At 39.0% G+C, this 15,426-nt stretch overlaps 1 protein-coding gene across 2 annotated transcripts in view; it reads right to left on the bottom strand.

Annotated features, from left to right (window-relative positions):
• MPP1 (MAGUK p55 scaffold protein 1) overlaps positions 1–12,306 on the bottom strand; it is a 920,179-nt gene extending 907,873 nt beyond the window's left edge. Inside the window, exons 1-2 of one of the 2 annotated variants that reach the window (XM_044057679.1) lie at positions 12,288–12,306; positions 11,631–11,760 (exon numbers count right to left, since the gene is read on the bottom strand). In XM_044057679.1, the coding sequence (XP_043913614.1) occupies positions 11,631–11,747 (117 nt within the window). In that variant the 5' untranslated portion in view covers positions 11,748–11,760; positions 12,288–12,306. Of the gene's footprint in view, positions 1–11,630; positions 11,761–11,872; positions 12,165–12,287 lie in introns of those variants that run through there. The other variant, XM_044057678.1, reaches the window with a different exon arrangement.
• Between the last annotated feature and the right edge of the window lie 3,120 nt (positions 12,307–15,426).

Below are 15,426 nucleotides of genomic sequence, written 5' to 3'. Positions count from 1 at the left end.
TTCAACCATTTCGATACCATAATGTTGCAATCTCCAGTGTAACAATCTTGCCACATTATTATGCCTTTCAGTATACAGTCCCTCTGCCATTAGAGAGTCGCAACCAGCAATAAGGTGTGTGACTGTTTCCAATTCGGTTCCACAAAACCTACATATGTCTGTTTCTCCTACATCTTCAATGGACTTTAACCAGCGTGTACGTAGCCCACTGTCTTGGGCTGCCAATATTAACCTTTCATTTCTTGAGGTAAGTTCACCTCTCCTTAACCATTCCTGCATTCATTCTTGATCAACATGAGGTTCTTCTGGAAGTTTCCTATACTTACAACTATATTTATGTGTTTTCCTCATTTCTTGCCTTCTCATCTGGTCCTTCACCTTATATTCTTTCTTTTGTTTTTTGGGACATTCAGTTGCTGCCTTATTTTTATCCACTTCTGGTTTGATTTCCATTCCTGCTTGACGTCGATATGCTTCTGCTAAATTAGGCAGAGATGTCATCTTAGATTTATTCTCCTCATGTTTCAAAACTTTCACCACATTTGGATCTTGTGAGGTCAGTAGATATGTGTGGAGTCCCACAATTGCAGATCTATACATGTAATCAATTTCAAGTAGGCCCATCCCACCTTCAGAACGGGGAATATATAATCTTGGTATACACTGATTTTTATAAATCATTTGGTGAGCATGAAGCATCCTTCTTGTTTTAATATCCAATCTATCCAACACTTTTTGGGGCCAGTCAGTCACTCCAAAACTGTAAGTTAGGACAGGAAGAGCAAATTGATTTATAGCTTGGATCTTATTCCTAGGTGTCAGTGCTGTTTTCAGGATTAATTTAAGTCTTCTAAAGTCTGTTCGGGGTGTGCATATAAATAGTTCTTACTCATGGCTAGAGCCTCGTGTAAAGAAGTTAATACTTTAAGCCAAAAGTTAGATACTACATCTGGGCCTGTGGTTTTCCAATTAGAGTCTTTTCTCAACTTTGTTTCAATCTCTCTGGCTGTTATTTCATCCCACCTCATATCCCGTACCTTTAAACCTCCTATTCTTTCTTTCACTTCTTCTATCCATTTAGTATCTTTGTTATGTTCCACAGGATCTTCATAGATAATTCTCCAAAATGTATCTACTTCCTCTTTTTTTCTGTGATCTATCAATGCCTTTTACCTTATTTCCCAATTCTCTATAAAACTTTTTTGGGTCATCAGTAAATTGCTTATTTTGTGCTTTTCCCTTATATTTATCTTCATATCTTCCGAGTCTTTCCGCCTGTTTTGAAATTTTTAGTTTGTTATCTCCAATAGTGCATAATAGATCCTGGTCTGTTCTAATAGTGCGCACTGCTTTTATCACATCTATCTTTCTTAATATTTTTGTTGATCTGTTCTCTCTTCTATAATCTTCTAACAATGACTCTTCTTGTCTTAGCTGCTTTATAGTTTTCTGTATTCGATATTTCCATGATGGTATTTGCTTTCGACCCCCCCCCCCCTTTCCCTCGCTACCTTATGTTCCTGAGGTAGAATTTTATCAGTTATTAATTTAGCAGCACAGTAATATATTATGCTTACTTCTGTTATATCGCATGGGTCTCTATGGACAGTGGTAATTACTGTGTTCATTTGTTTTATCAAACTTCTGACTTTTGGGGTTTTATTAACCTTCTGCAGTCTATTTCTCTCATTGATCTTGATATATCTGTCTTTGTGTATTAAATCAAGCAACTCTTCTCTTAACTCCTTTTCTTCCATACTGAGGGCACATCCCTTGTTTTCCATTTCCTGCGGGCATTCTATAGAAAGTTCTATAACATCTCCCTGTGGCACATTCTCTTCAATTTCATCCTGTGTTCTCTGTTGTTCTGTCATATGGGAACTCACTGGCCTATCACTCCTCAGCATTGACTGCATCAGAGTTTCCACAGTTTCCTGTTCCTTTCCTTCCTGTCTAGCTTCAAATGAATGTTTATACTGGTTTCTTGCGGAAGGCTCCAAAATATCTTGATATGGCACCTGACCTGTTGCTTCCTGTTCCACTAGTTTCCCCTTAATCTGGGTATCCATTGCTCTATCCTGTTGTGGTGCTTTCTGCATTTGATTTTCTACACTGAATCCTTCTCTTTGCAGCTGTTCCATTACCTCAATTTCTATTTCTTTGACTTCTCCATTACTAATCTCTTTTTCTACTTTTCCTCTTAGTCTTCTTATTTTTTGTATTATAACATTTTCCGTATCTGGATTCCTTTGCCTCTGTTTATCTTCAAATATCTTTGGTGCTGCTCTTTTTGTACTGGTTAGTTTTGCTTTTTCCTTTGCATAAATATTACACCATATTAAATCTGTTTTCCTTTCCCTGTCTATATTTCTTCTTGACGTCTCCTGATCTTCTTGCTTTTCCTTATTCTGGGGACTCACTTCATCATGCTGTGATGTAGTCTGTGTTAGACCTTCTACATTAAATCCTTCACTTCACAGGCACTCCATAACTTCAACTTCTATTTCTTTGACTTCTACTTTACTAATCGTCTTTTCCACATTATATCTTTGTGCTTTTAGTCTTTTTGTTGTGAAATTTTCCACATCTGGATGCCTTTGCCTGTATTTTTCTTTGAATATCTTTGAAACTGCCTTCTGTATAACTTGGTTTCTCCTTCGCATAAATATTGCACCATATCAAATCTTTCTTTCTTTCCCATGCCCAGATTTCATTTTTATATTTTTCAAATATCTCTAGGTTTTGTTGTTTATATTTTCTCACTTCCTCAGAGGCTTCTTTTTCCAAAGAGATTAAAGTTTCTTGATCTACATACTGTTTTTCAAAAGTCTGTTGTATTAATGAAAGCAAATTTTTATTTGAAGCTTGTGACAGTTTTTCCTGCGGAAGCATTTTTCTTTCCTCTAATTTCTCTCTTAATCGTTTTGTATATCTTATCTCTAGAAATTCTGGGCTTTTTACATAATAGTAACAATACATAATGTCTTTCTAATCCTCAATAGTCCACTCTGTCATATTTATGGCTCTTTGGCCAAACAATTTTTGTCGTTTTTGTGGACTACTACTTCCTTCCACAACAGGGGGGCCATCCTCCCCCTGAGCCTGGCCTGGCCCCATTGTAGGAATATTTACGCATTTTGAGGATTCTACACTGTCATTTTTTCCAGTCCTGGCACCAGTGAATTACAAGGACTGGGCACTTCTTTATCCTGGGTCTTGTGCATCCAGCTATCTTTTTTTATTTTTGATTTACTTCTGTCCATGATATATGCTATATAAATGCAGCCTATATATCAGTGTCGCCTCAGTGAGATTTTGAGAAAAACAGGGTCCACCTCACGAAGGTACTCACCAAGACTTGAGGATGAATTCAGTTTCAGCACTACTACGCTCCTTTTCCTTGCTGACTTTTCATCTCTCCATCAGGACCCCCTACATAGGTTGTCTGATGATTCTCTAGTACTTTTTGATAACCCCAAACATTCCCAGAGGTAGTTGTCCCTAAATGCCCTATATACCTGAATAAGATCTCCTCTTAAATATCTGTAAGAGAGACACTGTACAAGTTCAGATATTTTAGTCTTTCATAATAACGTTCACATCCATGGATGCCCTTGGTATATTTATGCTGTACTCTTTCCGGTTTACTCATGCTTGTTTTCATATAAGGTTTCCATATTGTTATTCCATACTCAAGTTTGGGTCTAATGTAACTAACAAACAATGACTTCATTATTTTTAATTTCCTAGACTTTATAAATCTTTTTATACAATGTACAGTTCTATAGCTATCATTAACCAACTGGTTGACATGATTAGAAAAACTCATAGCTAAATCTACCCATATACCCATGTCCTTAAATAAGTCTACAGTTTCAGTTTCAATCACTGTGTGCTGTATTAAATATTCACCTTTCAATTTATGTCTCCCAAATCTCAAATGCTTAGTTTTTAATGCATTTATCAGCATATTATTCTCCTGTGCCCAAATGGTGAATTTAGTCAAGTTATTTTGCAGACATGCCTTATCTGTAACACTTGTAATCAGTTTACCCAATTTCAGGTCATCTGCATACAGACTGTAGAACACCTCAGATGAAAATGTTAGGTCTGAAAGATACAATCTAAACAGGTAAGGGCCTAGGAAAGAGCCCTGTGGGACACGCTGACTGTAACCAAGGATTTCACCTGTCCAGTTGCTGTATGATACTTTCCTTGTCCTATTTGTTAGCCTTGCAGTTATCCATAGGTTCATAGGTTGGTACTAGGCTATTGGCCCTAGGGTCTATACAAGCCTAGCCATAGCAATTCCCTGGATATTTCTTCCCACAATATTTACTTCCCTGGACCCCTATCTAGCAGGGCGACAGACATGATCCCCGAGGTGAATTTCCTATCTCCCATCCAATCATCAAGGTTCCTTTTGAAGAGGGCCAAGGAGGTGCTCTGCTTGACATGTATGGGCAGTCTATTCCAGAGTATGGGGAGTCTCTGGGTCAGGAACCTATCCCTCCAGCATGTTTTGTTCAGTGATGACAAGGTTTAGATCCCTGGAGCATGTGTCTCTGTGGGATTGGGATTTCTTTAAGTGGAGCATGTCCAACAGCTCTGGGTTTGACATGGCCTTGTATGTTAAGCAAAGATCACCTCTGAGTAGACGATATGCCACAGAGTATAGCTGAAGTTTTTTTAGATGATCAGCGTAGGGCATCTGCTTTAGGCCTGTGATTTTTTAGTGAGGTATTTCTGTGGTATTTTCTGTTTCCAGCTGTTGCAGATGTCTTGTGAGGTACATACCAAACGAGGCGTTGTACTCTACAATGGGTATAATGAGGGATGAGTATAGTGGGACAATGACCTCCTTTTTTCTGGATGAAAAGCCCTTAGTGATGAGGTGTGCCACACAGAAGGATTTCCTGCCTGTTGTGGTGATGTGGTTATCGAAGGTGAGACCACTATCCATCTGTGTCCCTAAGTCTCTCATCACACTTTCGGTGTTCAGTGTACTGCCACCTATGTGATAATTCACACATCTTATCAAGAGTACATCAACACCTAGTTGTACTAATTTATTAATCAGTGTTTTGTGTATGACCCTGTGAAATGCTGAAGTTAAATCTATATAAATTACATCACAGCACATTTTTTTCATTTATAACTATTATATTGTTATAGTACATCATGTTACAAGTGGTAATAGATCTATTTTCAACATATGCACGCTGATATATGGTTTCAAGTCCCAGCCTATCCAATTCTGACAATAACTTATCCAATATTACCTTCGCCATTATTTTTCTACAATATGAAAGTAGACTTAAGGGTCTATATGACTCTGGGTTTGTCCTACTCCCCTTTCCCTTAAAGACAGGTTTAATAAGTGCATGTCTCCAATCTTGAGGAATCTCCCCATATTTTTATGACCTAGTGAATAATAGATATCTATGTTTGAGGTAAATGTAAAACCAGGGACACCTGGAAACCCTAGAACTTTGAAGAATTACTCCAAGGCAAACTTCCCACTAGTAAGTGACACCCCAAATAATTATCAAGCCCCCCAACCTTGAGAATACTGGTAACTATGCAGAAGCATTCACAGAAACCCTGTCTAACCATATCAATAGCTGTATAGAAAATGCTGTACCTACCCAAAATAAGTGCAGGGCTGGGGCAAAAAACAAGTTGTTCTGGTGGAATCCCAACTTTGAACCAAAAAGCAGTCCAGCACTATGGTAAACTGTTGGATTGCAGGAAAAATTCCACGACCAACAGATAAAGAAAGTCCAAATAACGGACATCAAAGTCGGTGAGAAAGCAGTTTATTACTCCACAAAGCTTTCTTTTAACCATATTAGTGAAACAGGTTAGGAGTACACTTTTCGTTTTAGAGTTACTGACGTTATAATGAAAAGGAAAAGAAGAGGTAATAACGCTACAGCGGTGCGTGAATATGAATGGATCGCCCGTTTAAATGCTGACTCTAGACCATGCTTAAATTCAGCTACAAGCATCAAACCTATACTAAAAAGGAAGCCAAATACCTTGGAATATTTTGTAATGTTTTATGCATACAGATTTTTTATATGTATAGGCTTCATATGACTTTAAATTTCAGTTGTACTTTGACTGATTGATTGATTGAATGTGTTTTCTATTGGGAAGATGTACTTTTTAAATTGTATATAATGACTGTTGGTTTTAATTAGCATACACACACTGAAGAAGAAACTTTTCCAGAAAGCTTTGTGGAGTAATAAACTGGTTTCTCACAGACTTTGCATGTCTGTTACTTGGGATTCCAACTTTAACAGGTTATACAACAAAAGGAAGAAATTCATGGCAAAAACGAAGAGGGGTAATACCCACAGCAAGGTAAAAACTCCCTCTTCAGCATAAAAGCATAAGCAAATAACTCACGGGGTTAAGAATGTCAACAGAAGACAAATATGAGACAAAAATAGCCACCCGGGTCAAGGACAAGCACAAGGCTCTCTTCATTTATGTCTGAAATCTCAAAGGTAATAGACGGGAACGTACCAAATTAATTGTAAACGGTGCCACTTGCATGGAACTAGAAGTTATAGCTAATCTCCTGGCTAACAAATTTGGCTCAACCCTTACTGCCTTCAACCCCCCCCCCCCCAGTATTCCTCAGTAAAGTTTGACATCCATCTCACACCCAATCATCACTAGAGATCAGATCCTCAAAGCGCTCTCCAAAGCCAAGAACAATGCATTGAGGAGTCCTTATAATATTCCAGAATGCCTTCTCAATGGCATGAAACATGCTCTAAATGTCCCACTAGAATATCGATTAAACCAGAGCCTCCAAATGCGATTTTAATTAATGAATGGAGGACTGCAATGGTTATACTGATGCACAATGGAAGCCCATCTACAGACCAGGGAAACTACTGACCCATTAGCCTGATGAGCCTGTTGTGCAAGGCTATGGGGAGGGTAAGTAAGGACATAATTAACGATGACACAGATAACCTACAAACACTGAGCACTAGTCAGTTTGGGGGGCAAATCTGGGCATATTGCCTACCTCAAACTGGCCAGGTATTTCACACAATTAATAAATTAGGTATTCACTCATATGTCACCCACATGGATAGCCAGCTGCCACAGCGACAGGATCCAAGGAGTCATACTATGGGAATCTGCCACCACAAAAGAGGTTGGTTACTAGCAGAGTGCGGGGGCCACTACTGCTTGGCATCTACTTCTTTGAAGTCAAGACTAATGTCAAGGGACTCTGGCTGACTAAGTTTGCAGAAGAATGCAAATTGGCAGTAGTCATTGATTCCCCCCAAGTTACTAATATTGTCCAAGAGGGCCTCTCACGACATCTGCAACAACTGGAAAGGCCGCAGAAATACCTCACTACAAGAATCACAGGCCTAAAGCAGATGCCCTATACTGTCCGTCTAAAAAAACTCCACCTCCACCTATACTCTGTCACATATCGTCTACTCAGAGGCGATCTCTGCTTAACATATAAGGCCATGTCAAACCCAGAGCTGTTGGACATGTTACACTTAAAGAAATCCCAGTCCCTCAGAGACACATGCTCCGAGCCTCTAGACCTTGTCATCACAATGAACAAAACATGCTGGAGGGATAGGTTCCTGACCGAGAGACTCCCCGGACTCTGGAATAGACTGCCCACACATGTCAAGCAGAGCGCCTCTTTGGCCCTCTTCAAAAGGCACCTTGATGATTGGATGGGAGATAGGAAATTCACCATGGGGATCACTTCATTCGCCCTGCTAGACAGGGGTCCAGGGAAGTAAATACTGTGGGGAAGAAATAGCCAGGGAATTGTTATGGCTAGGCTTGTATAGGCCCTAGGGCCAATGGCCTAGTAGCAACCTATGAATATCTGGTGCCAGAGTCATAGCGTAAAACTCAGTGCTAAGAAATGCATCATAGTACCTTTTTAGTAGATGGCCAACCCTGCAAGCAACCACATTGACAATACATCCCTAACAGTAGACCATGTAGTCATGGGCTTGTGAACAGAAGCAGACAGAGATTTGCCATTTGACCAACGTGTTTCTACTGTGGTGAGGAAATCATTCCACATTGCAAAATTTATAAGTAAAGGTATGGCATCTAGGTCCAAACAAGTCATATTCCTGTTCTACTCTGCCCTCGTAAGCCCCATCATTGAGTACAATACCCCCTTTGGTATGTTATTCACTAGGCATATGCAACAATTGGAGCATACACAGAAAGTTCTCACAAAAAGAATACACGGGGAAGAAAAAATGTCCTATGCAGACTGCCTCAAATGATTGCCCCTTTATTCAGTTTCCTACAGGCTGCTGACAGCAACCTCTGCCTAGATACAAAACTTCCTCAGATCCAGCTCCATTTCACCTATTACACATTCAGAAAGCAACTAGCATCAGAAACACCCGATGTAGGGACCAAAACCTCGCCAACAAAATAAATAGGATGTGCTGGAAAGACAGGTATGTGTCTCAGAGGCTCTCCCTTCTTTATCTCTTTTCATCCCCGTGAGTTCTTCCTTGCATTTATTCAAGCAGAACCTGGACCACCAGATGGAGAACTGCAAATGCAGCTCTGGTCTGCTACCCATGTCCAGAGAGAGAAAGCCTGTAATTGTTTGTTCACCTAAAAACATATACTCTCCACAGAACATTTGGGAACTATTATCTAACAAATTTTATTCTGGGGGACCTTAGGTTTAAAATGGCCTATTGGGTCATTAGGCTAACCTTCTACTATGATACTACAATACTATGATGATTACATATTCAATTATAATATAACACTATTAAGATTTTATATATATATATATATATATATATATATATATATATATATATATATATATATATATATATATATAATTACACAAGACAGATAAATAGATAAAACCACTGGGTAAACTGTTATGTCTTGAGCATCAAAGTTGCTGTCTGAGCCTCCTTAAAACCAAGAAAAAACAGCCAATAACTGTAGCTAATTATCGATTTCTAAACACATTATAAGTGCTTTATTACTTCAAGGTCTCAAACGAGACAGGCTGCAGTTTGTGGTTCTAGTTTCTTGGTTTTAAGGAGTTCAGTGCTAAAGATGTACCATTTTTTCCTGTGGTTTAATGTTTTTCCTTAAGGGTGGGAGGCATCTTATCACGTAAGGCTGGAAAAGTATTTCACCTCAATACAAGGATTTGTTCTTATATATATGGTTTTCTATCACAAACTTGAAGCCCACACGTCGAAAGACCAAAATGCTAAAGACCACAATATCAAACTCCTGGGCTTGTCCCCCTGTTGTAGCTATATTAGCACTCATTCCTGGCTTTACACTTCTAGGGGGGATTTGGTATTTAAGAGTTTTGGAAATAAACATAAGTTTCAACATTTATATCACCAAAAACTCCGGTTTCCTCCCACATTCCAAAGACATGCATCTGGAGCATTTCTCCCCGGGGCTCCGCTGAAAACAGGCTCTGTGGAACCTAGTTGGACTTTCCCGGTCAACAAATGATAAATAAATAAAAAAAATTTAAAAAACTCTAAACACCAAACCTGGAAAAGAATGGAAAAGAGAAAATTTCCTTTTGCAACCTCACATTAAAATACTCTACAAACCTAAGCCCATGTTTGTCTGAATAGGTTACGGATATCAGGCATTACTAAGGTGGTTGGGGGCAGTCTGAAGTAATGCATTCTAACCCTAACATTACAACTTACTTAAAAAAAAAAAAAAAAAACAAATTTCCATAATACTACCAGTAAACGAGACTGGCCGAGGCACACACTTCACAACACTAGATCCCTTCCCAAAGCCTTACACTAATCTGCATACATGCACAGACATTAAAGCTACGCTCTTACTTCCCCAGCCCTCAAACACTTGCACACATACTAAAGCTTTGCCCTTACCTCCAAGCACATGCACAGACAGTCTCAGCCCTACCCAAATCCTAACTACCTTTTTCTAATGCAGGTTAGAATTTCTGAAGGTATGACAGTCAAACATTCTGCAAACCAAACTGCCCCTTCATTTATCAAACAAATGTACATTAAGGGAACCATACATACATACATGCACAAATCTGACAGGGACTTGAGTAATGTGTCAGAAGGTACTCCTGTGTACTTTATAATCAAATCCTGAACAATTCCTGTGGCATGTTAAGGAGCTGCAACTTAGTTTTGTACAGTTCTGATATGTGTGATCACCAAATGAAACACAGTAAAAGAAACCAGTGGTCATACAGCAGCTATTAGGGCTCACCTAGTTGACTTTCTATCACTAACGTCATGTACTAAGCAGAAAGCAGCAACCCTTTGTAAAATGTGGAAAAGTTTATTTCTGACATTGTTCAATTCACAGACTCCTTGGTCGTACATTTTGTTTAATAACGGTACACAGACAATGACAGAACATATTAACGGATAAAACAGCAGAAATTAAAAATACACAGAATGAATTCATGTGTTGAAACTAAGGGCAGGGTACAACTAATGTAGCTTAAGACCATTATCTGAGCAAGTCCAGCTGCTGAAGGCTGACCCAACCCACTCAGTCCTAATTTATTGAAAAGTGTTCAAAGTGCTGTTCGAGTACAGCAGTAGTGCACCTCTAATCAAGCATGACTACATCTGTTACTATTCAATGAGAAAGCTGACGAGGTTATGATAAAGAAATGTGGGTAAGCCTGCACACCAAGCAAACTAAATTCAAAATCCCTCTAATTAAGAAAACTACACAGGAAGTACTTGCATATATCAATAAGAGATTCTTCATGAGTTGTGCCAAGCTGTCTGCTGCACCAGAGAAGGCGATACATGAATGATACAGCCTGCCTTCAAAAATGTCCAGCTTTTATGCATTTAACTTCACAGATTATGCTCCCATGTTGCAGAGAACATGAGGTACGGAATTAATATAAGTGGTAAGTACAGAATTAATATAAGTGGTGTCCTGAATAAATCAAGAAGTTACTTGTCTGTTAAGATGCAGCAGAAATGTTACTTTATTTATGATCACTAAGTGGCATTTTGTATTACCTGCTGGCAAAAGACAAGGACAGACAAAGCCTCTAGGACACACACACACATATATTTTATATATATAAAATCTTGCTGTTTCTTCTCTTCTATAACTTCTTCAAATACATACAACACTACTAGTGTCTGCATTGCTGAAGTTAAGCATGTGATGCTCTGCACATTATTAATTCCTTTCAAATACAGCTACAACTGAGAAAGTACAGCTCTGTCACAGTCAGTTCAGGATTAACTACTTTTTGTCCTAGACTCTTGGCAACACTGACCTCTTACAGACCTGACAGATTACTCCTGTCTCAGTTTGACATTGATAGCAGGTTCATTTTAGCTGCACTGGGGTTGCTCTGGGTATAGCGAGCTTCAATAATACAACAGTGTCTTCAGATCTAGTCAGTTTGGGATCTCTTTCAGCCTTTTAGTACATTTATAATTCAGGAAACTGAATAATATCTAGGACTAACAACCCTCTCTTCAATACACAAAAAGAGAGATACTGACCTGAATGGCTCACTATAACAAAAATTTCTTCTAAAATGTGTAAACAAATGCAAAAAAAGGTAGCTTGGTCCTTACGTCAGGCTTGCTTTTCTGAAGGAGTTGCTCCAGGTACAGGTCCGACAGCACCGTCCGCAGGCTGTTGACACTCTCAAACATAGCAGCTGGCTCATTTCGATTTGAATTTAGTGTCATGATAAAGATGGTCCTGCAGTAAAAAGAAAAAAGGCATGAACAGCAAGGTCTATGAGTGAACAGTGCAAAAAACTGAAATATTAAAAATCCTAAAGCAGAATTTCCTGAATGTAGAGCTCATCTACCTGGGAGCTGTGTCACTCAGGGATACAGAAATGGAAAGGAAGGAAAACAGCCACGAGGAACACCTAAATTCCCAGGAAGAGCCTTACAGTCAAAAGTCCAGGGAGAAAAAAAACACAGAAGCCAAAGAGCAAGACGGAGTTGTTTTTTACACAAAGGAAATCCAGCTTGATACAGCTGACAGAGCAAGTAAACAAGGCTTGTGTCGGCTGACAGCTTTGTGTGGGGGAGGGAGCTCCATGTAAAACCAGCTTCTTCAGGTCCTGTGTGCTTATTCAGTGCAGCCCGGCCAGTACCACAACAGACAGAGGACGGGGAGGGAATGAGAAGCTGAAAGGATGAAATTCAGAAGTAGTGTTATTGAAAGGCAACCCAACCCTGCTAGATAGAATGTGCCCTGTTAAATTCTTAACTTACTCTTACATAAGACTATTGTGTTGAAAATTTTAGTTTAGTATTTTCCATTTGTAGGACTGTGGTTATTGTGTGCCTCCCTGCATAATCTTCATAAAAACTGTAGAATGTGTTGTAAGAACTTTTGATAATCTGCTGTTACTGCACATAATGCACATTAACAGTACAGCCCAGCCCAAGAACAAAATAAGGAACAGAAACTTTTTTTCCTAATTACATTTCAATGTCAGCAAAAAGTAACCCAAAGCAGGGCTACTTGTCAGAAGATAGCACGTCAGATCATGCCCTAAGTATTGTTAGACACTCCAACCAAGACAAAAACTAGGGTAAAGGCCAAGGATATTTACTAATGTTTCAGATATTTGCAGTTTGGCAAAGACAATGTGTGAACAGTTAATGCAGACGCTTCCAGATGATTAGTGTAATTTCACTGGTTCCAAGACTGCTAACACAACGTTTACTACTATCTATTACCAATGCACAGCCTTTGTATTTGGTTGCAGTTATATCACACTACAAGGGCCCAAGCAATAAGATAAACAACTAAAGCAGTAAGCAGACAGAAGATGCGAGACAAAGGGAAGTGCACAGCATGCAGGAACAGCCGTCACCCTGAGAGATGCATCTAAAAGCAACAGACAGTATAACAGCAGATCACAGCTGTCCAGTAACAACTAAAGTCAGGAATAACTAGTGAGGAAGCAACAGGCCAGCAATAAAAAACAGAATACAGTAATAATTACAAAACAAATTTATTATTAAATACATATTAATTTAAAAAGGAAAGCCTGAGTCACCAGTGGCAGCCAAAAAGCTAGTTTACGTACAAGACAACAAAAGCAGAACTTGCTCGAAGAAATGCCTGTTAATGCATTCGTCAGGGTTGTGTCACTTCAGGACACTGTATGCAGTGCGGTTAAGGTAGGAGATTCTCCTGCAGTGCTATTCTAAAGGCATGGGCGTACTAAAAGTGGGGAGAAATCCCACAATATGTGGCCAGGAACAAAATGGATTTAACAGCCTGCTGCTAGTGTGGTGTTATGACTATATTACATGAAACAATCAAATGTACGTTCTGTGGTTACTTTGTGTTTGGGAATCAGTTCTGTTTTATATTTTTTTGTGAGTATTCTTTCACCCAGACTGTGACTGCAATTGGTCTGTTGTGATTAGAATACTACCCCAGTAAACAAACTTAAATAAAAAATGAGCAAACAGGACTAAAATTGTAGCATTATGGGTCAGTGTTACAATCTCATCTTCGCAGCTCCACTGGCCTTGGGATCAGAGATGAATTGTAGTCACTCTGTGTGGGGTCTTCTTGTTTGTCCAATAGCTGACTTTTCTCTGGATAATCCAGCCCTTCCCCACTTCCTGAATACATGCTAGTTAAGTCATTACACCAAATGCTCCTTCTACACACACACACACACACATATATATATATATATATATATATATATATATATATATATATATATATATATACACAATAGCATATATATAATATATGTATTTCATTGACAACAGGCTCACAAGTCCAGCCCTGATGGAGCTGCTATAGATCTGCAAGTCAAACGGCATGAGGGTCACATGATCTAGGGATTGAAATTTAGTCAGTAACTCAAACAAAACATGTGGGAAAGACAGATACTGTATATGTCTCGGAGACTGCCCCTTCTTTGGAGCAGACTTCCTATCACATTAAACAAAGCCTTTTCCTGGCCCTCTTCAGATGCAGTTTGGATCAATGGCTGGGGAACTGCAAATTCAGACCTGGGGTAGTGCCTATATCCCTTCTGGACAGGGGGAATCTGCAAGATAGTTAAGGCATAGGCAGCACTCCATGCCATCCTCTCATGCTCCTAGTGGCCATATATTGGGTAAAATCAGGTTATATTGGCTAGGCTTGTAAGGGCTCTTAAGCCATTATCTTTGTAATTTCCTGTGAACGTATGAATCTATACTATATGTCTATGTATTATAGTCGAATGAATCAAAAGTTGATGTTGACACTATCGACAGAATACACAGCACTCTACATGTGCCAAGCAACAGCCTTGACCCATGCAAAAATAAAATTTTAGAAATAAACTGAAAGCATTCTTTGCAAGGAAGCAAGCCCCTTACACCCCCAACACCCTCCCTGCTAATTATATATACTAAATCTTAGATCGAACAATATCGGGGAAAGGGCATATTCCCCTACTCCAAATATTGTGTGATTTCGCATAACTTTCAACCATCTGCTTAGTCAACCAAATTTTGTTGACTAAACAGATGTCGACCAACTATAGTGTCGACAATATTCAGTGCCCAAATATGCATATATGTTAATTTATTAGAAATGCACAAGCATTGAAACACAGATGATCAGTGTTGATATTTTGTACATCTAGTTACCCAAAAACCCAAAAATTAAAAAAAAAAGATTTCAAAAGAAAAATGTTTCCTTTTGTGGTTGAAAATTACCACTAAATATATGTTGAAAATAGATCTATTACCACCTGTAACACGATGTTCTATAACAATATAATAACAGCTATGAATGAAACATTGTGCTGTGATGTAATTTATATAGATTTAACTTCAGCATTTGACAGGGTCATGCACAAAACACTGATCAATAAATTAGTACAACTACGTATTGATGTACTGTTGATAAGATGGATAGCTGCATGGCTTACAAATAGGACATGGCAAGTATCACACACCAACTGGACAGGTGAAATCCTTGGTTACAGTCAAGGTGTCCTACAGGGCTCTGTACTAGGCCCTTACTTGTTTAGATTGTCCCCAGGATTTACTAATCTTCTGTGTAAGACTAGATTAGTCTTACACGGAAATGCCAGTCTAAGAGTATGACAAGAGCGCGCCATGCATATTAATGAGGGTGCTCTGCCTCAACTCTAAAGCTTACACGGAGCGTGGACAAGTGTAGGGGGTGTATCGGACTGCCAAGCAGTCCAAAAATCCACGCCCCTGCACTGACAAAACCCACAAAATGTCAAATTACATGAGCGAGTCCGCTCACATGTGTACATTGTAACACTACACTCCCCCATATGTTAAACCTCGTACAAATTTAAAAATTAAAATAATTTTTTTTTTGTTTTATTTCCGATATAGCTGCCCGTATTTG

This window comes from Protopterus annectens, chromosome 15.part0 (assembly GCF_019279795.1).
Source record: "Protopterus annectens isolate FY-2018-M chromosome 15.part0, PAN1.0, whole genome shotgun sequence".
NCBI classification, from domain to species: Eukaryota; Metazoa; Chordata; order Ceratodontiformes; family Protopteridae; genus Protopterus; species Protopterus annectens.
This window is presented reverse-complemented; position numbering and strand designations above follow the sequence as displayed.